The following is a 25,247-nucleotide window of genomic DNA, read 5'->3' on the forward strand; positions in this document are numbered from 1 at the left end:
AGTTATAAACCCAAAAGAAGTGTGTAGCTATGGCCTGCATGACAAAATGTTCAGAGCAGTACTCTTTAGCCCCCAACTAGAAACAGTCCAAGTGTGTACCAACAGTAGAATGAATAAATGAATGTTTATACATTTATATTATACAATACTAAACATGTATTGTATAATATTTTAAGAAAGTTTTTTTCCTTTTCCATTTTTGCATTGATTTATCCCCATCCAAACTTTCATTCCTATTTTAACCATATCAGCTTTCACCTTATATCCAAGGTAACTGAACTTTGTGTATTTCCATATTTTATCCTCTATAAGCATACACATATGTGCATATACTTATGTATTCATGTACACACATATCTGTGGGGGAGTTGTTATTATAAAGAATAGGATTATAACGTACACCATTTTCTACATCTTGCTTTGTCATCATATTAAAACTAGAATTTCTATATTTTTTAGATAATATATGACTGTAATAATATGAAAATATTAAAAATTATGAAAATTGGGTTAAATTTTATTGAGGCTATTTAGGTATTAATTGGTTCATATCATCTAGAATGAATGAAAAGTTAGTGAATTCATTTTAATAAGCATTTATTACCATGTCAGCTATGTTGCTAAGCCCTGAGTATTCTTCTCTTTGTTTTCTAAGTACACTTAGAGAACTGTGTTCAGTTTGGGGCACCACAGTATAATAACAAAGATAAACTGGAGCCTATTCAAAGGAGAGAAACAGACATCTAATGAGAGAACCAAATGGCTTGAACTGGAAGCAAGGTAAAGGTGTAGAAGAGAGATGACTGTTTTCTACAAGTACTGAAGGCTCATTATGTGGAAGGAAAATTATACTTGTTTTAGTTGAAACAAGGAGGTAAAATGACAACAAAAGAGGAATAATTATGGAGAGATAGAATAAAAAGTAACTTTCTAACAGAAAACTTCAGAGATAGAATAGACTATCTTGGGGTCCAGACAGACACTTGGTAATATACTATGTGAAGATTTCAAGCCAGGTGTGGGTGGTCAACCCAAATAGCTTTAAGGCCTTTTTCAACTTGAAATGACATAACTCTAGTATTTATTTCAATTTTTCATTTTCCTTAACAGATATATTGGTATGATCATTATTTTTAATGGAAGATGATTGAAAGTGGAAACCTAAACCAGGAAGAAATAATTAAAGAACTGGTGAGTCAAAGCCAAATTTCTTATCAACAATATTTGCAAGAATATTAAGTGGAATATTTTTATGCTCTTTTCTGGAGCTGGAAGAGTTTTCTAGTGATTTCTTCTACACCTTGACTTTGAAAGCAGAAAAAAAAATATATGTGGTACAACTTTCTCTCTTGTGAAAATACAAAAATGGCATCAGTGCAATTGACAATTTATAATTTCTAATGGGAAAGTCATTTTTTTTAATATTTAGAATGGGCAATAACCCAATTTCTTTCTTTTAAAACAGTGTTTGTGCAATGGTTTATCTTATGAGAAGGTTGGACAAGAAGGATCAGACACTTCAAAACTGGAGATGTTCTTCTCAGGGTATCCCCATATAGTTGGATTATCATTATTTCCTAACTTAACAAGTCTTACAATTGTTGCTCAAGATATAAAAGAAATTTCAGGGTTAGAGACTTGTTTACAACTTAAAGAACTTTGGATTGCTGAGTGTTGCATAGAGGTAAGTCTAAACATATAACCTTACATGAAGTATTTTATCATGAATTCTTGGTTGTGAAAATAATTTATTGAAATACATGCATGAGGCATGGGTCGAAACAGATAAATGAGCAAAAAGACAGAAATTGATTTGTACAAAGGAAAAAATAGAAATAAGGAATTAAAACATAAACATAATCTACTTTTTAGCAATCAAATCAAATCATAGCTGGTATTGCTTAGTAAAGTTGGTTTACTTAGACACTATTGGTTGTGTTGAAATTCTAACATTTATTTTGAAAAGCAATATTACAAAGCATATCAAGAGCCACAGAAGTGTACAGTTTTTGACTCAGAAATACCTATTCTAATATTTTATCCTAAAGAAGTAATTCAACAGCAGAAAACAAATATATACATGAAGCTATTTGTTACAATATTATTTATAATAGCTAAACATTTGAAACACAAATATGCCACACAGGATAATTTTTAAGAAAATTATTATAAATTATGAAATATAATTATTTAATATTAAAGCTTGAAAAATTATAAGAACATTTTAGGTGGCCTTAAGTAAAAAAAATTGTATATGCATTATGATTATAATCATATAAAAATAGGTATATAGTTAATTAAAATTTAAAGAAAGCATACAAAATTGAAAATGGTTATATTTAGATGTAGGGGCTATATGTTTTCCCTTTTAAAAATTTTAGTTCATTTTACTGGATATTGATTTTGTAATAAAATGTGATATTTGAAAGAAAATATACTTAGAAAGCTACTTTATAAACTAATACTATTATCTCCTTTTTCTTTTTTTTATAGAAAATTGGAGGTCTTCAAGAATGTAGAAATTTGGAAAAACTATATTTATATTATAATAAAATATCCAAAATAGAAAATTTAGAGAAATTAATTAAATTGGAAGTTCTTTGGCTGAACCACAATACAATTAAAAGTATTGAGGTAAGATCATTTCAGTTATTTATATGTAAAGCTGGTTACTACTCTGGAGTTTAAACCACAGTGTCCAAGATCATATTATGGTTAAGGGCCAAAATATTCATGACTAGTGCAATTATTGTTGTTAAAAATAACTAACATGTATACAGCGTTTTATCATGTACAGAAGACTTTGTATACGTTATTGTCTTTACTCCTCACAACAAGCCTGAGAGGTAAGGTGTTGTTTTCCTTCCCTGAAGATGAAAAAAAACCCAAAAAATGGAGGCTTAGAGAAGTTATATAACTTACCTAAGATTATAAGCACACTCTTTGTGATGTGTTCTTTTTCCTTCTTCTCGTTCTCTTTTCCTCTTTACTCGCCTCCCTGTTCCCCGCTCCAGTAGTTTTCTCCAGGTTCTGGTATAGAGAAAGACAGATGGCTTCATTGAGGCACCCATTTCCCTCTGTGCTTTTTGAAGCACACAGAACCCATGCTCAGAGAACTAACCAGATTGATCAGAGATGATTTGTAAATATAGATTTTAATGATTTTTTTCTCTAAATTTTATGTTATCTAAATTTTTAGGGCTTGCAAACTTTGAAGAATTTAAGTGATCTCAACCTTGCTGGAAATTTCATAAGCAGCATTGGTATGTACTGTTTCACGTGGAATGTGAGATACTAAAATAAATTTTTATCAGTATAAAAATGTGCATGCTTAGGTTTCTTCCCTTTAGACTTTTTTGTATTATACCTTGACAAAGCATTTCTAAATGTATGATTATAGGATGTGAAACTATTATCCATTAATCAGTGGTTATTGATTAATTATACAATGATACCCTTCATGTTATTTATATGCAAGAAATAATGGATATAAACGCTTAGAAGTATCAGGATATGAACAGGAGGTAAAACAAGAGATTTAATTTTTCTTTCATCTTGTTTTTTAAATTAAAGGTCGATGTCTTGACCCCAATGAGAAACTGGAAAAATTAAACCTTTCTGGTAATCAAATATGTTCCTTCAAGGTATGTTTAAGTGAAATAATTCACTTTTATTTATCAACCTGGCTTGTGAACCATCTTATTGCAGAAAATGAACTAATAGTCTCCTTTTAAAGAATAATTTCATTATTTGGGGCTACCTGATACTAAATGGAAATCTGAGCATCAGCTGGCCAAATTGGCCTTAATGATCTGACACTACTAAAACAAAACCAGTAACTATTTGCTTGCCTCTTAGGATGCCATTTTCGCATAGCTTTCTTCTGATCTTTCTGACTATATCTCTTCAGTTTCTGGTTTTTCATCCTCTTATAACATTCTGAAAAATTGACTGCCCTTGGTTAGTTCTAGGATCTTTTCTCACTTCCATCTGAGTTCATTCTTTGAGTAATATCATCATGTATGTCTTCTGACTTTATTTTATTTTATTTTATTTTTTTATTATTATTATTATTTTTTTTTTTAATTTTATTTTGTCGATATACATTGTGGCTGATTATTGCTCCCCATCACCAAAACCTCCCTCCCTTCTCCCTCCCCCCCTCCCCCCCAACAATGTCCTTTCTGTTTGGTTGTTGTATCAACTTCAAATAATTGTGGTTGTTATATCTTCTTCCCCCCCCCCCGGTTTTTGTGTGTGTGTGTGTGTGTGTGTGTGTGTGTGTGTGTGTGTGTGTGTGAATTTATATATTAATTTTTAGCTCCCACCAATAAGTGAGAACATGTGGTATTTCTCTTTCTGTGCCTGACTTGTTTCACTTAATATAATTCTCTCAAGGTCCATCCATGTTGTTGCAAATGGCAGTATTTCATTCGTTTTTATAGCTGAGTAGTATTCCATTGTGTAGATGTACCACATTTTCCGTATCCACTCATCTGATGATGGGCATTTGGGCTGGTTCCAACTCTTGGCTATTGTAAAGAGTGCTGCGATAAACATTGGGAAACAGGTATACCTTCGACTTGATGATTTCCATTCCTCTGGGTATATTCCCAACAGTGGGATAGCTGGGTCATATGGTAGATCTATCTGCAATTGTTTGAGGAACCTCCATACCATTTTCCATAGAGGCTGCACCATTTTGCAGTCCCACCAACAATGTATGAGAGTTCCTTTTTCTCCGCAGCCTCGCTAGCATTTATTGTTCACAGTCTTTTGGATTTTAGCCATCCTAACTGGAGTTAGATGGTATCTCAATGTGGTTTTGATTTGTATTTCCCGGATGCAGAGTGATGTTGAGCATTTTTTCATATGTCTGTTAGCCATTTGGATATCTTCCTTAGAGAAATGCCTATTTAGCTCTTTTGCCCATTTTTTAATTGGGTTGCTTGTTTTCTTCTTGTACAGTTGTTTGAGTTCCTTATATATTCTGGATATTAATCCTTTGTCAGATATATATTTTGCAAATATTTTCTCCCATTCTGTTGGTTGTCTTTTAACTCTGTTAATTGTTTCTTTTGCTGTGCAGAAGCTTTTTAGTTTGATATAATCCCATTTGTTTATTTTTCCTTTGGTTGCCCGTGCTTTTGGGGTCGTATTATGTCTTCTGACTTTAAATACCTTTTTATCTACTGACTACTCCTAAATTGGTACCTCTGCTTTCCTTGATAACTCCCCAGAACTATACAATTCTCCAATTCTAACTCAAACGGATTTTGCCTCCACCAAACCTTCTCGTGAGGCCTTCTCCACCTCTCTAAATGGCATCTCTATTCTTCCAGTGACTTAAGCCACTTATCCATGTTTTACTCCTTTTATTCCTTCATATTCCACATCTAATCCATCAGCAAATTCTGTTGGCTCTACCTTCAGAATATGTCCAGAGTCTGACCCTTTTTAACCACCTGCATCACTACCAGCCAGTTCAATACACCATCGTCTCTAACCTGCATTATTTGAAAAAAAAAACAAAACAAACAAAATACCTTCTGAACAGCTCTGCTGTGTTAATCCTTTCCCTACTATCAGTCTATCCTTCACACAGCAGCCTCATGGAGCCTTTAAAAATATGTCAGATCAAGTCACTCTTCTGCTCAAAACCCTCCCTTGGTTTCACATCTCTTTCAGAGTTAAAGCCAATTCTTACGATAGCTCATAAGACTCTACATAATATATTCCCCCCCCCCATCTCTCTGACCACAGCTTCTACCACTCTCTCCTTCATTCATTCTATTCCAGCCACACTTGTCTCCTCACATACCTAGCACACACACACCTTAGGGCCCTTACATTTGCTGGAATATTTTTTCTGTATACACCTGCATGGTTCATTTCCTCATTTCTTTCAGGTCTTTGTTCAAATATTATGTTCTTAGTGACACTTTTCCTGCCTAGTTTAGGTAAAATAGCAATGACCCCCACCACGCTCCCCAACTACAGCACTCGCTATCACACTTTCACTGTTTTATTTTTCCTCTCGGCACATCCCATACTAGAATACAAGCTCCACAAGTATGGGAACTGTTCCTGTTTTGTTCACTGCTATATTCACAATGCATAAAATAGTGCTGGACTTGTAGTTAATCTCAATAAACGTTTGTCAAGAACATGAATGAAAGAGAAACAACCAAATAAAGGGATTTACTGTTTAATGCACTGAACAAAAATGAAAATATTAAAGAAAGATGAATAAATTTACTATAGAAATAATTTTGAATTGATCAGCATTAAAGTTGGCATTCTTTTACTCAGAGAAAAATAAGACATCAAGAAGCTATAGAATAAGGCAGAATGAGTTCCTTAAAAAGAAATATAAACAAAATAGTAGTCAAATTCAAGACGAATTATTTGATATGAACCTTGAAGTGTCGACAGATTTTAACAGGCATTGTAAGAGGATCTTCTGGGCAGTGGGTGTTGGGCATTCTAAGAGGCAGAGAACAATATGCACAAAGGTATGGAGGTAAGAAATCAAGGGGTATATTTGAGTAATAGCATTGTCATTTGACTGGAATATATAGTACATATGAGAATATTGGAAGTTAATATTAGAAAGGTAAATTGGGTCTTGAATATGGCCTATGTTCTATAGACAACAGAGATCTATCAGAGTTTTCGAGCAAAAAAGTGATACAATCAGAGATTTTCATTAGGGTTAATATTCTGGAATTAGATTTGTTGGTTTGGAGCAGCTGGAAGCAGAAACCTAGTGTAAATAAGAGATTATGAGAATCTGAATTAGGATGTTGAGAGAGAAAAAAAATGAATAGATGTGAGAGAACATTATTGAATTTGTTGAATTTGCAGGATTGGCAGCTAATAGAATGTGAGGAGCAAGATAGTCCAAAATGTATCTGTGATTACAGTTCTTAGCAAGCTCAAGAAATACACAAATCAGAAAAAGTGGCTAGTTTGAGAGGAAAGAGAATGTACTTGGTCCTGGATATGTTGAGTTTGGAGCGACAGTAGGGCAACCCAGGTGAAGATCTAGTAAATAGTTGGAAATGAGGAGCTGAAATTCAGGGCTAGAGTAGTCAATTTAAGAGTCATCAGAAGATATTTCCTATGGATTAAATGGGAATGAGGAATGAATATTGGAAAAAAATCTGTACCCTTGCATATATTCAGGGCATTAGGAGAAAACAAGGAGCCAAAAAAAGATGAAAAACAATCTCTGACAGAAGATGAAGACTTACATCAGAGACACTAAAGGATAAGAGAACTTTAAACAGGGTGTTCCACAGTATTAGATTAGATAGAGAGGTCAGGGAAGAAAAAGACTAAAATAACCGCCCTAATTTGTCATGGAGGCAAATTGGCTTGTGACTGGCCATGTCTGAAGGATGAGTCATAGTCATGGAACACTGTCTACTTAGGCTAATACTTTTATGTGTTTGGTTGTATATTTGATGGATTGCTGGCACTTAGCTGATTGGCTAACTAGTGAACTGAGCTGGCAAACACCTGTGACATGGGTGGAATTAAATCATAGTCTCCTTCATGGATCAGCTATGTGCTCTTATTGGGCTCCTTACTGAATATAGAGTGACTGAAGACAGACACTGAGTGAAAAAGCTAACCTGTTACTCTTTCAACTTTGGAGGATGAAACAAGGCTCCCAGAGAAAGATGACACCTGGATTGGGCCCTGACATACTAAACGGTGAAGTGGGGGTGAAGTTCAGTCCACTCAGAGTAAATAGCATGAGTGAAGGTCTAAAGATAAGATATGGTCTGGCATGTTCCAAAACTTAAAGTTGTTCAGTTTGGCTAAAACATAAAATGTTAGGGTTTAAACAGAAAGAGGCAGGTTTGAAGAGTTAAGCAAGGGCCAGATAAAGGAAAGTGTAAGCAATAAAACTTCAGGATAAAAAAATGGTTAAAGAGAAGCATTGGTCTGGGAGTACATTATCAACCCCTCCACGTCCATAGGTTGTGAGGAAAATGAGGCCCTCAAGAGAAAGCTAGGTTTCAGTTGACCATAAATAGGTAGAAAGGGCATTTATGAAAAAAAAATGAAAAATTAGAAATTCCATGGTAATTGTAATGGAACAGGAGTCTCATAGCCTTTGATGAGAAGAGCAGATCTGGAGGGCAAGGAAGATGGAGAGCAGTGTTGCTAGATGGTAAGTGTAGAAAACAGGAGTGCGGGAAGCAGAGACCTGCAGGAAGCAGAGACCTACAGGTACCATGGAGGCAACTGATAGCAAAATGGACTGTGGAGAGGAAGCAATGTCCTAATGAATAAATGTGCTCATGTGACTAGCTCCAAGGTTCCAGCTGAATTACATGGTTTGGTAAATATTTAAAATGCATAGTTGTATGGAATCTGCTGTCTAATTATTGTCGATCTATTCTTCAGAATTTAGCATGTTTTTCAGTAGAGAGAAACATTTTAGCCATCTAAATCACTTTAATGTATTTAAGCACATAATTAGAATGCATTACATTAGATTATGGCTTATCTTAAGTGTTCAAATGCCTCCTTTAGAAATGGACAGTTACATTAATTAATTGAGCATTATCATGCTGTTGTTTTAGGAACTCACTAACTTAACCAGGCTGCGTTGCTTAAAGGATTTATGTCTGAATGATCCTCAATATAAAAGCAATCCAGTTTGTCTGCTGTGTAATTATTCTACACATATGTTGTATCACTTGCCATGCCTTCAAAGACTTGACACGTTTGATGTGTCAGCAAAGCAAATCAAGGAACTGGCAGATGTAAGTGCATCCTTTTTTCGGTATCTGTGACTTAAGTCTGATTAATTAACTGCTTCTTTCTGTTTGTGTCCACAAATAGTAGCTAGGATTATCAGGTCAATTCTTCTTTTGCCCCAGTGAGCTGGATATTTCACAAAAATGTATACTAATAATAACACATACTAGAATGTCAATTTTGATGATAGTGCTGGAAAGTGAAATAATAGAAAAACATTGTTTATTAACTATACAAAATTGAAGGAAGGAAATCTGAAAAATTATCATCAGTGTCAAGAATAATTGGACTAGTGCTATATATACAAAAATTACAGTTTAAATAAAAGAAATGTAATGTGTAACTGCCTCTTATTTGAAATATTATATTCAATATTAGAAAATAACTATGGTTTACATAATATGCCAAGGTTTATATAGATTTTAACCTAATGAAATATGGTTCTGGGTTCCCTGAAAGTTTAAGTGGATCTCCGTAAACTGCCCTCACATCTTTGAAATCTTGAAGAGTACTGTTCCAGGGCCGCCATTGACAGTGAACCTCCCAGTAAGGGAGCCACTTTGAAATGCCACCAAGGGATCTATAATTTCATAATGTAATTCATATGAATTCTCCATGCTTATTAATAGTCTTTCCATATTATATTTCTACTTCTTCTTCCAGTCCAGTGCTGCCACTCTTTGTTCATTCAGTTAATCATCCAGTAAATAGTTTTTAAGTATTTAGAGTGTGCCAAGCAGGTGGATGTCCCCGCATGAGGCTTTTCTATCTTTTCCTTGTGGCTCATCCATCAACTCAACGTAGACAAGGAAGCCCTTTATCCATTTATCTTGTTTCTCTTCTCTTGTTAGCCTGAGGATTTATTCTTAAATACCATTCTCTCTTCACTTTTGTCTAAGACTGAGATTATCCTCTTCTACATCTTTAATCTAAGTAGTGAACTGTCTTGCAATACTAAGCAAGGGCTAGCGTTCTTGTCTACTAGCAGATGTTTGAAGTCATTGAAGGGTCAGGGAGGAATGTCTTCTCCAACAATGCTAAGTAAAAAATAAAAAAATAACTTAGCAGTATCAACTATATTTCTAAAATTTCCACTGTCATCTCTGTAGTTTTACATCAGGCAAAATTCTGCAAATATGAACAGAATAAACATGCTTCATAAAACTACTTGGCTGGTTCATTTATCTAACAAATGTTTAATACCTATTATATTCCAGACACAGTTCAAGGCAGTAGAGATACACAGTGACCTAACCAATCCTTGCTTTCTTGGAGTTTACATTCTAGTGAGAGAAGAGAGATAATAAGCAACTAAGTGAGTAAACAACTAGTATATCAGATGGTGATAAATGCTATGGAGAAAAATTAAAAAACAAGGGTGAAGGAAAAGGGATCATTGCTAGCAGAAGAGGAAGAGGTGTTGGCTGTTTTATATAGAATTGTCAGGAAAGGATTTGCTGAGAATTTGACCAGAGACCTGAAGGAAGCAAGGGGACAAGATATACAAATATCTGGGGAGAGCTTCTTGGGGAATTGGCATGTGCAAAGTCCCTGAAGCAGGAGCATGCTTGTAGTATTTGAAGAACAACAGAGAATGGTGTGGCTGGAGCTGAGTATCTGAGAGCAAGAGAAATAAGATGAACACAGGAGTGGTGGGTGCAAGATCATGTGAGACTGTAGAATGTTGTAAGGTTTAAAAAATTTTGAGCAGAGGAGGGACAAGAAGACTTATGTTTTAAAAGGATCCTTTTGGATAATGGATTAAGAATAGAGGATTAGAGGGAAAAGGTGAAAGTAGAAAGTCTAGTTAGGAGATTATTCCAGTAACTTAGATAAATGATGTGGATGGTTTGACATAGGATGTTAGTAGAGGAAGTGGTAAGAAGTAGTTAGATTCTGGTAGTAGTTACAAGGTGAAACCCATCTGAATTTGCTCATGGATTGTATGTGAGGTGCAGTGGAAAGAAGTAGAGAACAACTCCAAGTTGTTGGCCTAAGCAATTGAAAGAGTGAGTTGCTATTTGATGAGATGAGGAAGACTATGGAAGGAGTAGGTTTAGGAGGAAGAATCACAATTTAATTTTAGGCGTGTAAAGTTCGAACAATCTTTTAAACATGCAATATATATATGTATATGAGTCTGCTATTTAAGAGAGTTTCCCAGGTTGGAGATATAAATATGAGAATTGAAAGCAGAAAGATAGTATTTAAAGCTGTGGACTGGATGAATCACCAAGGGAATGGTGTGGATAGAGAAGTGTGTCACTTGATTGTTATAGGCTGGGGAGATGAGGAGAAACCTGAAGAGGAGACTGAGAAGTACAAAGAGAGGCAGGTTCTTCTGACTTTCTGACTGAGAGTCTCATACATTTGGTTCAGTTTTGTGTATGTCAGGAGTAGTATAGTTTACGGAACAAAATAAGGAATTGTTACACTGTCGTTCCTGATGGCTTAAATTACTTCGTTAAATCAGTTTTCTTGCTGTAGAATATTTATCCTTCCTTTACCTTTCAAGGCACAAATAAAATATATAACTCAACTTTTGATTTAGACCAAAATGATTTTTCATATTCAAAGCCTTTTTAATTTATAGATTGATATAGATTTCTAAAGTGCTTTCTTCATTACCATTCATAAGAAGATAAGTTGTAGTTCTCTTGTGATAAAGTTTTGAACAGAGTGCTGTTGCTTCTTCAAATTTTTACCCCTCACTGTGAAGTAGATTGTGTAAACTACAAGTAGCAAGTAAAGACAGGACCTACCAGGAGGACCACCAGGGAGTCAACATGGGACAGAGGGAAGAACATGGGGGTTCAAATCAGAAGACTTGGATTCAAGCCCTGGCTGCATCCATTACTACCTGTAACTTAGGCAAGACCCTTCACCTTGCTGAGCTGCAGTTTTCTGTACCGTTGAAATGATGATGATGAAAATAGTACCTGCCCTTCGCCACAGGATTGTTGTGGGGATCCAGTGAGTTCATATGCATAAAAGCCCATTTTAACTGTTAAGCATAATAAAAATAATCACTATGAAACTCTAGTTGAGCATAACAGTGTTTAGACTTAATTCTTTTTTGACCATCAAAGAAGCAAAGATATCAAATTTTATCTTAACTTAGTACAAACATGCAACTGTCTTTAGCATTATAATTAGTCCAATTTCCTAGAAAACCTTTTCTGTGGTAATAGGCAAGTAATTCTACCAAAATCCTTAAAAATGATGACTTTGACATTAATTCTTAAAAACACAAAAAACACAAAAAGCACAAAAAGCAAATTGCATATAGTCAACCTACAAAGTTAAATTGCTGTATACTTATTGTTTACATGACAATCTTCCCTACTTCTTCAAAATCTTAGTATATACTCTCAAGGACAAAAAAAACCCTTTTGATTACTCTTATTTATTGTTACAACACAGTAAGTGATGTTGAAAAAGTAAAATATCACAATTTGTGTTCTTATATGAAAGTATAGGTGCATTCTTAATAAAATATAAAAATAAAGTAGAAGAAACTGTGGAGGGATACACTGAAAACTAAAATCGATGGTTATCTGTGGAAAGGGGACAACTGGGAAGATAGAAACAGGTGTGAGAAGTAGACTTCATCATACTGTGTATCTTTCAATTTTTTGGTTTTTGAAAGGTGAATATATTGCTTATTCAAAAACATTTTAAAATAAAGTAAAAGTAGTATTTTTAATCTTTTTTTAGTCCCCCACCTAGGGGAACTCTAAGTTAAATTTGAGTTTTGGATAAACAATAAAGAATGTTTTAGTATAATTAAATAAGTGTAAGTTTAGTAAAAATGATTTAAAACGTTATTTGTTGCTTTTCTGAAATGCAAATTTAACTTGACATCTTGTATTTTACCTGGTGAAATAAACTACCTTCACCTTATGTTCTTTTGTTGTTTTAGACTTAAGAATTCATTAAAAAAAATTTTTAGCTCTCATTGACTAAAAGAATTTTATATTGGATTTTCCATTTTCTCCAAATAGGCAAAAAATCAAGAAACACCATTTGCCATTTTTTAAGTTACAGGTTTTCCTCTAACTCATTTGCACCTCTAATTAAGTATGTCTTTATCAGGGATTTTTAATCAGCTTATCATCATCCTAAAACAAATTTTTAAGATTATTCTGTGTCATGAATGCCTGTTTTTGGCAGAGGAATTTAGAGATTTAAGTTCCAGAACTTCATAATATGTGCAGGGAAAAGGAATTCTTTTGGCCTGTTCTCATGCCATATATTTGTTTCTATTCTGTCTTTTATGCCAAATAATTCTGTTGGGATCTTGATTATCCACTCTGTACTAAATAAATCATATAAAAAGAGCCTGCATAAAAAGAGAAAATACATGTCTAAAACTGTACAAGACTTTCAACTTATCTGAGGTACAGATTTCCTGATGAAGAGAAATGCTTCATTATTTCAGGTAAACAGTTAAAAGTAGGTCACATTTTTATAGTGCACCTGATTTGTTTATGTTCTCCTCTAGTAGTTCTTTTTTTGACTAATTTAATAATTCTCAAGTACCATCTGACTGGTGTATTCCTTAATGGTAGATTTAATCAACTTCATCATGACAAACACTAATAACTGGATGATCTGTTATTATTAAGGAATTCAAAAGATAATTGGAGTAGATTGCAATTTAGTCTAAAACCAGTTCATTTAGAGCATCCTTTTATAGATTTGGAAAAAAATAAAATAAATCCTATTTCTTGGCCACGCTTTTAAAAAATGAATTAAGTGATGTTATATTTGCTCTTCAAAAAAATTTTTTAAAAAAACTTTATTAATATTTTTTTTACATTCTAAGATGTTGTAGAGCAGTTGTGAGGAGAGGGAGAGGTGGAAAGGGAAGGGCATAGGGTGAGAGGAGGAGGAAGGAGGGAGGGGGCGCATGATTGAGGCCCGTGGCACCCCCCTCATTCTGGCAGGGGAGCACAGGGGGCTTCCGGAGGTGGCTCATTTGTGGCTGGGCTGGATGCAGACTTTGAGGGGGGCGTGACTGAGGCCCTCGGCGCTCCCCTACCCCCGGAGCCCAGGGCTCTTCTAGTGGCAGCTCAGTGGTTGTCACTGGGCTGGCTGTAAATGTCAGGGTGCATGGCTGATGCCCCCGGCCCCTACAACCCAGCTTGGGAACCCGGAGTGCTTCTGGCAGTGGCCTGGTGGTCATCACTGGGCTGGATGCAGGTGTTGGGGGGGCGTGGCTGAGGCCCTCAGCCCTCCACCACCCTGGCTCGGGAGCCCAGGGTGCTTCTGGCAGTAGCCTGGTGGTCATTGCTGGGGTGGATGTCGGGCGGGCATGGCTGACCCCCACCCAGGTTGCTTCCAGCAGCAGTTCTGTGGTCGGTGCTGGGCTGGATGTAGACATTGTGGGGACAAGGCTGAGGCCCTTTGCCTGCTCTCCACCCCCCGACTTGGGAGCCCAGGGGGCTTCCAGTCCTTCTAAGTTTTATAGGTGTTCTTTGGTGGTGTTAGACCTTTACTGATTAATATCACAACTTTGTCTCTGATCTGAGGGTTTTTTGTTTTTTCTTTCAGTTCTGTGTTGGATTATTAGCTGCCCTCACCACTTAAACTCTGCACTGGAACTAATTTGTTGTCCTTGGCTTACTTTTAAAACGGAGAAACATCTTGTGGGGACCAGCACTGGAGCTCTGTGGTTGAGCTAAATTGCTGCTTTGCTGCTGATTCTCTGGGGAGGCTTTTCGTGCAGCTCAGGTTTTAATTGTTGACCTCGTAAGCACTTGCAGGTCTTGTGAGGTCCAGTACACCTGGGTTGTGTGGAAACTCTGGCCTGGGCCTCAGTCTTTTCAGCGAGCTGCACCCCCTGCAGTTCTCTATTCCTGACCAGTCTCCTCTGAGTGATCCTGTGCTGATTGGAGGACAGATCAGCTGTCCATGCTGTGCCCCAGTGTTCCTCTGGTGTGCCAGTCTCCCCCACCTCCTGCGCTCCAAACACTTCCCATGGGATGGGCAATGTGCTGGTCTGTTGCGATGACTTGCCGGCCTCTGAATGGCTCCTTTTTTCAGTTGTCTGTGGCCCCTTGCTCCTATGTAGGTCCACAGGAACCATGTTTGTGGTCTTGCTGGCCTGGGGCCACCAAGGCCTTCTTTTGCCCTGCAGCCTCCAAGCAACTGCCAGCTCTTGCTCTGTCAGGGCCAGTCTTGAAGTGGTTGGGGCTCGAAATGGTCAGAGTGGTCCTTTCTTTCTCTCATTGTGGCTTCTCCTACATTTATGAACTCCGTAGGTCTCTCCTCCTCTTCCCCTGTGTTCTAGCGACCCCAGCTTGGCAGTTGATGCTTTTTAATAGTTGTAAATTGATCGACTGTGGGAGTGAGTGGAGCTGGGTACTATCTATTCCACCATCTTGATCAGAAGTCCTACATTTGTTATTAATTCTTTTTAATTTATCTGTTTTTTCCCTGAGTTAATCAAATGGTAACAATGTAGTTATGTATTTGCTTTAGTAGTACTGTCTCATCAGCTAAATGATACTATTTTAAAAATTAAATTCTATCTCTAGTCTCTTTATGTTGTCATCCCAGAAATAAATGTGAATATGACTCACACTTAAATCTTATCCACAGAGAAATGGAACTTTATATTTTGCTTATTAAGTTTAAATACAGAATTCCGTGTAGCCATTCACTCCCGCTGTCATTAGTATTAGTAACTGAGCATGCAAAATCTTCAAATTGCTATGTAGAACACGTCATACTCATATAACTAATAATTATCTATAATTTGTTTTAGGTAATGTTTTGTTGTTTTCTTTCTTACTTTTAGACCACAGCAATGAAAAAAATAATGTATTACAATATGCGTATAAAAACTGTTCAGAGGCATCTTAATGAAGATCTTGAAAAACTGAATGATCGAAAATGTAAATTACAAAAGTTGCCAGAAGAACGGATAAAATTATTGAGCTTTGTGAAAAAAAATGTAAGATTTAATAATGTAAAATTTCAGTGGCCGCATCTTAAGAAAACTGCCAGATAAAATAGCAATGTCTCTTAAATTTTATATATATATAAAATTATAAATACTTTATATATATTTAATATAGATATATTTTATAAAATAATTTATATATAAAATTTATAATATACAAAATTAATACTGACTTTCAAGTCATTTGCTCCCATATATTTTGATTCCAGGTACTTAATTAAGCTGCATTCTTTGCTTAGAAATCTGCAATTGAAAAAAGGTTTAGGCTTATTTAGTTATGAAATTTTTAAAAAGTCATGTGATTAAATATAAATCAGAGTTACAGAGATCTGTTAGACTTATTTCAACTGCATTTTTATTAAATACCAGCAGGCCGTGCTCAAAATTCATTTTCTTTTTTAAAGTGCTAAAATATTCTTTTACTAATACTATTAAGTTATACAACAAAGTAAGAACTTTAAATCAAGCTATAGTTTAGAAGTATATAATATGTACTTTTTTATTTAAAATAAATTGAATTTCCTTTTAGGCCCTGAAAATTTAAGGATTATTTACCTCAAAGCAGAACCTTGTGTGGGGAGTTCTTCCAAAAGTTCATGAAAAGATTAATATTATCTTTTTTTTTTGACCGGTAAGGGGATTGTAACCCCAGGCTTGGTGTGGTCTGCACCACGCTCAGCCAGTGAGTGAACCGGCCATCCCTATATAGGATCCGAACCCGCGGCCTCGGCACTACCAGCTCCCGAGTGAGCCACAGCGCCGGCCCAAATGTTATCTTTTAATTGTATTTTTCCACAAACTTTTTGAAGTACACTTGTATATATAAAACTTACTATATTTATTTTCTGAGGAATAAATAGTCAAACTATTTGGGAGTAGGGGATTCTTATTTTATACTTTACCAAAAGTAAATACCAATGAGAAAAAAAGAATTAAATGTAAAAATAAAAACATGAAAAAATTGAGGAATAAATACATAGATGAACATATTTAACTCTCCTCAGCCTGCCAGATAAAAGGAATACCAGAAATCACAAAGGAACAAAATGTAGATTTGATTGCAATAATAATAATAATAATAATAATAATAATAATAATAATAATAAAATGCTTTTATACTAAAAAGCATCATTAATGAAAGTAAACAAGTGACAATCTGAAAAAAGTATTTCCAACAAACATGTGGATAAAGGGTCAATATCCTTAATATACTCATAAGTAAAACAAGATAAAAAGTAAATATACAAATAGAAAAATTGAGCAAAGTACATAAGCTAGCATTTTGCAAAAGAAGGAATAAAAAATGACTAATAAACATTCCAAAGAAGAGCTCCACCTGATTATTAATTTCCAAATGTTAATTAAGATCACAAGAAACTGTTTTCACTTATAAAACTGTCAAAGCATAACACAAGACAGTACTCAGGCTGGTGAAGATGGATGTGACACACTACACATCACTGGTGGGAGTGTAACTTTGGTAATGTATATAAACAGCCTAAAAATGCTCGTAGCCTTTGACTCAGTATGTCTCTTCTAGAACTCTATGCAAAAGATTTTATATATAACACTATTCATCACTGTACTGTTAATAACAACAAAAAATTGGAAACTACCTAAATGTTTAACAAAAGAAGAGTTATTCATTCTTAAGACAGAATAGTATATATCCATTTAAAACCAAGGCTTTGAAATATATTTGATGTTTTTTTCCTAAAATGAGCAGATTTTAATCATAATCAGATATTTTTAAAGTAAAACAAATAAAATTTATATTATTTATATGAGTATAAATCACAAGAGAACAGTCTATGGAACAGTCTATATTTGCTATTTTCATGTGCTAATGCATGTATAAGTAAAATATGCAAATGTAAAAATAATAGCTATAGATTATATAAACTATAGACATTTTTATAAATATGCTTAATTTGTTTTTTAATAGCTGGATGTAGCTATTATAGAGAGGGTGTTAGATGATTAGTAAATTTCTGTTTATATACACTTCTCATATGATATGATTTATCTTGAAATCTTATAAGGCTGGGATTATAAGTGAGGCAAGTGAGTGAGACTCTTGCCTTGGGCCCAAAATTTGAGGGAGTGCCCCAAACCTTAGTGATCAAGACAAAATTTAATGCAATATTTAAAAATGTCCAAACTAATACAAAAATGTTTATATGAACAACAACAACAAAAACGAAAATATCAAAATCTTAAATAAAAACCATTGCTATGGTGAGCCATGTAGGAGACTGTGGCAAAAGGAAAAGTGTACACCCCTATATATACACTTTTGTGTATTTTTTTATGGTTAATTCTTTTTTCTAGAACACCAAAGTAATTTTAAAATATTGAAAAAATTGAAAAGTAGGTGTGTTAAAAATCACAGCATTATTTGAAGTTTAAATATTTTTTAAAGCCAAAACTAGCATTCATTTTAATTTCACTTTGGCTTTAATACAAGCAAACTCATCAGTAATATTTCAAAATCTACTTATTTTCTATTTTTTTATTTTTTTGCTTATTTTCCATTGAGAGACTGCCGTGTTTGAAATATTTAAGGTTATCACTTGGTCAAGAGAAATTGACTGACTGAACTTGCACCAAACTTGAAATCACATATTTGACATGTGTTTATGCAGTTTGGCCTATGTGTTACCTAGATTTCTACTTTGTTAATTTAAAGTAACTATTTATTTAATAGATGCCACCAAAAATTAATATCTGAATTCACACTTTGCCTTTACCCTGTTGTATTTTTATTTTGCTCTCTGGTACATTGTTTTCAACAGTTGGAACAAGAACTGGCTGAACTCAAGGGTTCCAGCAAAGGGCACAACGATAAATCCAATAATAATAAAGTAACTGAGCTTGAAAAATCAAAGAATTGTGAAACTGTCACAGAAGAACCAAGTCTTCAGCAAATGATACAGGCCAAACTAAATGCCTTGAATGAAAGGGTAACATTCTGGAACAAAAAACTAGATGAGTATGTTTAATGAATTGTCTAGTTGTTCAGATTTGAAACATGAGAAAATACAAATGTTTTGAGCCATCAGTTTCCATCCTCAGGAGTGAAAAGCACCATAGTAAAAAGTAAAACATGAAACGTGTTCCTAGTTCCGGTTCTTAGTACAGATAGACATCATTGGTTCGAAGCCGGCATACAGGTTTTTGCAGAGGCTGTTCTTAGTTAGGAACAGTCAACTTCTCTGAGTGGCTTCCTGTCAGTCACATCACTGCTCTAGTGTCTGCAGACTAAAAACAATAGAGCTGCCACTGGTGCAGAAACTCACCAAATAGATGAAATCTAGCAAAATACATACACAGTTGTCTGGAATCATGGAGAAAAAAGTTCAGGTTCAGTTATCAACTAGTAATATCAACTAGAAGGCTTAGTAAGAACTGTGAATTTTAAAAAAATTTCCCAAGGCACTAAGTGAATAAGTTTGTTTGCTCTGTAATAATACTAACAATAATAATAGTAATATTTATTGGGTTTTTATTCTGTGCCAGACTCTTTGCTAAGAGCTTTACATGTATTTTGCATATAATCCTCAAAATAGTCTTCTTAGTCATAGGTACATTTAGTATTGCTATTATACTGAGTAAACAGGCATAAAAATTTTAAGTGACCTGTCTGAGAGTGGTAAAGCCAAGATAGTCTTCTAATGTTCACATATTCTGAGGTTAACAAAATATGAGGTGATTTTAATTGCCAAGAGTAGAATTGCTTTTACTTGGTTTAAGCATTAATACTATACCTTTTTTACATATGGAAAAGAAGCCTTGTATTTTAACATTAGTTAAGAAAATCGATCACGAATTTTAATGTTGTGATTTTTAGATCGTTCTAATACTATATATATATATATTTAATAGAATTGAAGCAATTTATCGTATTGAAGTAAAGCAAAAGAAGAAAAGCCATGGCTTATTGATCCCATTTTTGTTAATTGAGTTGGAGACTGTGGGAAATATCCATTTTGAAGAAGGCACTCGATCTGATGACTGGTAAATCTATTTGAAATTTAGGTATAGCTTTAAAAGTCATTTAAGTTCTTAGGATTACCAACTTGAATATCAACTTGTAAAATCTGAAAATGTCCCATTTTCAAAACATTTCTCATGCAGAATATTCATCTATTGAAAATTGGCAGTGACCTATGGCAGTTACTTACTTTACCACCTATACATTTCTCTGTTTACCCCATTGCTGTGAGCCAACGTTGAAGACATCCTAATGGTATATCATTGCTCTTTACCCAATTTTATTTTGCCCAAGAGCAGAATATAATTTAGAAAAAATAGTTTGTGGTCAAGTATTAATTTTTATGGATGTTTATACTATTTATTTCTAGACTGGATATAACCCTGGATTCTGAATATTGGTTGAGAAGCCAGAACAGATCAGGAATGACAAAGCAGGATTGGCAACAGCAGGTTGTTAACATGGGAAGAGGTCCCTTAGCAAATCTCTTGCAGGCCCATGGTCAAAGAGAAGCCTGTTGTTTAGAGTTAGCTACAGTCAGGGTACACGTGGACACTACATGTCAGAATAAGGTATATGCTTAAACCAGGAATTTAGGTCAAAAGCTCATATAGACAAAAATGGAGAGAGCAACCAGAAACTGAAGCTGATAGCAGGCATCCATGCTTTAGAACCAAGGTCAACTAGTTGAAATAAGGAAGTGATATGTTGCCTCAACTAGAAGCACAGTAAGAAATGATCCTTAAAAAGAAAAAGGAAAAAGAAAAGTTTTGAAAAATATTATTATTATTGTGACTTTCACATTTCTGAAGTCATTTTCTCAAAATAGAGGAGCCTCTGAAACAGCCAAAATTGGCTCTAGAACTGTATTGGGAACTTGGGTATGTGAAGGAGATATACCAGGAAGCACAGAAAACTATGGAATGGACTTAGCACATCACCCTAGAGCATGATTTCACTCTAAGTCAGCATCAAAACAAATACTGATATTTATGTAGCTGAATGCAAAATTCACATTAACTTTATAAGAAAAAAAAGGTGTGATTGTTATGGGTTACTTTAAACCAAGACCCCTGATTTCTATTAGATGTGGCTTTTTACTCACCTCTGTGAGAAAAAGCTTTTCAACAGTCTTGGGGTACTTTGATAGAAAAGTGTGAGAGGCTATTTCCAAAGGCGAATGAGACCTTTTAAAACAGTTTCTTTTGTATCATTGCATCCATTTGCCCAGCAGTTACCACTGTTTGCTTAACCACAGTATTTGATTTTTATGTACAAAGGTAAAAAAAGATGTTAATCCCAGTTCCCATGTAAACAAGTAAAGGGCTTGATTTTTCAAGTGCAAAAGCTGAATGGTGTCTCTCTGCAGGGGGCACAAATAATTTTTCAGTCTTTTATTTAGATGCACACAACCTAAGCAGAATTTTTTTAATTATTTCTGGTTTTTTTAACTTATTACAAAGTAAGCTCTTTGCAAAATGAACAGATTAATAAAAAAAAATGTAAAAGCAAAATGACTAAAAAGCCGTTTAGATAACTATGTCAGCCTAATAGTAAACTAGAAAGCTTTTTTGATAGGTTTTGATAAGCATTAACAATTGTTTGCTTGATTTTAATAAGAATAAATAACCTTGATCCATTTTAAGGAGAAAATCAAATATATGTTGGCAGAATTTCAAGGACTGTTTTTTACTTTTAGCATACTATAAGCTCAGCCATCTTAGTTCTGATCTTTTTATGTAAGTTAAAAAATAACTACTGAAGTGCTTTAAATTACTGTGTGCTACATTTCTAGTTGTTTTATTTAAACTTGACTTCTCTTTTGTTAATATGTTTAAGGCCAAGGATTTAGCATTTGAATGAAAGTATTTAAGCAGAGCTAGGAGTCAAATAGAAATGTTTATAATAAAATAGGCTTTATTTCTTTCACCAAAAAAAGCATTGCAGATTTCTAATTATATATCATTCAATATTTCTTAGCTTCATTTCTTTTATGAAATCAAATTACTATGTTTTTTAATTTTTAAAAAATCCTTATTTTACAGAAACTTGCCAGTTGAGTGTATTGTTGCCACTACAACTTTATCATTACAGATTCATATTATTTACCTATGTATTACCAATTGAGTTACCCATTGACATCAGACAATTATCAAATGGGGACTCTAAAGCATGAAGGATGCTATCCTTGTGCTTGAGAAGCTTTCAGCCTGGTTATATATACTATATTTACAATGAAGCACCACAAAACAATATATAAGTGACTCTATAAGCTCCTTTGGGACGTATCTGATGTTTCCTGTGCCTTATTTAATTCAGCACAGGACTGAATCCATCGCCCAATAGATAATTACTAATTGAAGTCTCCATATCTCATTGCTTCTCGGCCTTTTGGTTAAGATCAAGTGAAGTTTCCGTATCGCTTTATAGATAGTCACTTAACACTTTCACTTTTGTGTATATAATGGCTTTCACTAATTATTCTAACTATGTAAAAAAGATTTCATGCTGTACTATTTCAAGGAACTACAGCGGCACAAACTTTTTGTTTTATACTGTTAAAATGCTGGTTTAAGTCAGCAAGTCAGGTAACAGTATTTATTAAACACTTGTCTAGGATTATTAGGTGCATTTTAATAGATTTGATTTAAGCTCTAACCATTTAAAAACATGTGAATTCTACATTTGCTAAATGAATACATAATTTGTATAGTAACAAAAGTGTGTAGACATCTTTCTGTGTAACTCGGTACCTTAGTCAACGATGTGTAATTGTGGGTGCTTCTCCACTCAGGTCCCACTGAATGAGTGAGGTACCCAGTGAAATGAGGGCCCTCGCTCTTCGGACCACAGAAGTACTTGACACTGTTAACCATTCCTTTCTTGTAACTCCATCTCACTTGTTTTTTGTACTTAGATATTTTCTATTTTCTTTTTATACCTTGCTTTGCCAGTCTCTTCTACTCCTGCACTTTCATAATTACTTATAGCTACAACCTCACTCCTAGATTGAGGTCCTGAATTCCTGTCTTCTAGACATTTCTATCTGGATGTCCAACTGGCAAGGCAAACAACACATTCAAAAGGGAATCAGCTATGAAGTAATAGAATACATAAAGAAGTTAGAGACGTAAGACCTAGGTTCAAACTCTATCTGCATGATCTTGAAACAACCATTTAACCCATCTGAACCTCATCTGTAAAATGAGAAAAATAATCTACCTCAAGAGGTTACTGGTAGCATTAGACAAGATAATGTGAAAATACTTAGTTCTCAGTTTTTATGTTTTTGTTTTGTTTGCTTTGATATCTTTTTGGTTATCCAGACTCAACAAACATTGAAGCCATTATTGACTCCATTCTCTCCTTCAATCTCCACATCCCATCAGGGGCCGAGCCCATAGGTGCTCGTCCATGATATTATTTGCATTCATTTTCTCCTGTCCATTGTTACTAAAATCACCTTCACACAGGTCTTTGCAACTTCCCACCTTGCACAGTGCTTGCATGTAGTAGGTACTCAGAATTTGTTAATCAATCAGTAAAGATTCCTAAATGGTCTCTCATATGATCCCTGCCAGCATGCTTCCTTCACAGAAAGCACTCTGTTAAAAACAAAAGAAAATAAAGGCCTTTGTAGCAGTCTGTTACCTTCCAAATTACATTCAAACTCTTCACCTGCAACGGAGGATTCAAAATCCTCCACTGTATTGTCTCTAAACTATCATAACTCCTTTTCAGACCTTTTATAGTCAGCTGAACTAAGTGCCTCACTGCTCTTGGAGCATACCTGGTGCTGTGGTTTTGTTTGTTCTGCTTCCTTCACCCAGAATGCCTTTGCATCCCCCGCCCTCACTTCACCATCACTCAGCTGCCAAATTCCAGGGCAAAATAAAGCGCTATGAAAGGATTACACTTCTTGGAGTTTCCTGTGCCTATTCCTGGTTCCTGCATTCTTGAGACCAGACTAGAAGCTAGGTATTGTCTATTCATCACTTCCACCAATTCTCGAGAACCCTCGAGCCCTACTGAGATGTCCGCTATATAACAAAAACCTTATCTAAAACTCCTAAAGCACTAGTTTCTATCAGAGTTCAGGAAGTATAAAAATGAGAGCTTCAGTGATTCCAGGATGTATGATTTAGGGAGAATTGACTGATTTAGGCACAGCAAATGATGCCTTTATAGGAAGAGAAGTAGGTTTCCCACCCCAAATGATAATGTGGCTGTTTAACAACCTCTGAACTGGTTAGCAGGCATCATGCTGGATTGCAACACTTCTTATCTGCATCCTCTACCAGACGATGAGCCCCTCTGGGATTAGTTTGGTTTGGGCAGATCACTTTCAACTCTAAGGGATGAGTAATCGGTCAGCTCCTAGCTGCAGTGATTAAACCTTTGCCAGTGAGAAAGGCAGATGCTCTGTTAGGAGCTCAGAAATTAGGCTCAGGGAGAGACCATCCATCAGGAAGCTCTCATCTGTGATCATAGCTCACACCCATGTTCATGCCCTGGTTGATTATGTAGATGAAGACCTAGAAGTGTCATCAAAGGCAAATGCATCCATTTGCCTTTGTAAGTAAGTAAGCATCACTTACTTCCTTCTCAAAATGATCCATTTTTCATTCTATCTTAATCTAGATTCTGTGCTACTTTAAGACAGGACCAGAATTTCTTATCATGGCCAGGTGAGGGCAGCAGAGGAAACAAGCACTTGTTCTTGAGATCTTCACATAGCTGGCCCCTCCTCCTTCAGTTCTCAGATCAAATATCTTCTCTGAAAAGTCTTCCCCAAGACCATATCTTAAGTAGGTCCCCTCTGCATTCCTTACTCCAAACCTCTCATTAATCTTTTGTCCACCCCCTTGGAATATATGCCCCATGAGAGCAGAGACACTGCCTCTTTCACTTCTATATCCCTAGACAGGAAGTTATTGCAATAGTCCAACTGAGACATAATGATGATTCGGGCTAGGAAGGTAACAGTGGTGATGATGAAACATGGTTATATTCAGGATGTACAAGTGATCTTCAAAAAGTACATGGAAATATTCATCCTATATTTTAATTCTATTTTTCCACGAACTTTTTGAAGTACCCTCATATTTTAGTTGTAGAGCTAAACAGACTTGCTAAAGAATTAGATAACTGGTGAAAAAGAAAAGAGAAGATTATTCCTGCAATTTTGTTCTAAGCTACTAGTTAGATGGTAGTGTCATATCCTGAGATGGGAAAAACTCGGGAGGAGCAGGTTTGGAGGCAAGTGTTAGATAAATTAGGCTTGAGAGGTCTATTACATATGCTAGTGGACATATCAAGTTGGATATTCAAGTCTGCCTATATCCAGCTTACTTGGGTAGAGATCAAGGCTAGAAATAAAATGTTGTAATTTTTCGTCATATGTATAAACCCAGAGAACCAGATAAAATCACCGAGGGAACGTGTTCATGGAAACAAGGGGAAGACCAAAGACTGATCCCTGGGGCAATCCAATATTTAGAAGTC

General features: G+C 35.1%; 1 protein-coding gene across 1 annotated transcript in view; it reads left to right on the forward strand.

The window, feature by feature from the left end:
* Positions 1 to 1,143: 1,143 nt before the first annotated feature.
* The window catches only part of LRRC9 (leucine rich repeat containing 9), a 95,901-nt gene continuing 71,797 nt past the window's right edge, over positions 1,144 to 25,247 (forward strand). Inside the window, exons 1-9 of the mRNA XM_063091760.1 lie at positions 1,144 to 1,191; positions 1,466 to 1,684; positions 2,494 to 2,634; positions 3,200 to 3,263; positions 3,574 to 3,644; positions 8,601 to 8,783; positions 15,584 to 15,739; positions 18,544 to 18,740; positions 19,634 to 19,765. Coding sequence (XP_062947830.1) covers positions 1,144 to 1,191; positions 1,466 to 1,684; positions 2,494 to 2,634; positions 3,200 to 3,263; positions 3,574 to 3,644; positions 8,601 to 8,783; positions 15,584 to 15,739; positions 18,544 to 18,740; positions 19,634 to 19,765 — 1,211 coding nt within the window. The remainder of the gene's footprint in view (positions 1,192 to 1,465; positions 1,685 to 2,493; positions 2,635 to 3,199; positions 3,264 to 3,573; positions 3,645 to 8,600; positions 8,784 to 15,583; positions 15,740 to 18,543; positions 18,741 to 19,633; positions 19,766 to 25,247) is intronic.

This window comes from Cynocephalus volans, chromosome 3 (genome assembly GCF_027409185.1).
Source record: "Cynocephalus volans isolate mCynVol1 chromosome 3, mCynVol1.pri, whole genome shotgun sequence".
Classification (NCBI taxonomy): Eukaryota; Metazoa; Chordata; class Mammalia; order Dermoptera; family Cynocephalidae; genus Cynocephalus; species Cynocephalus volans.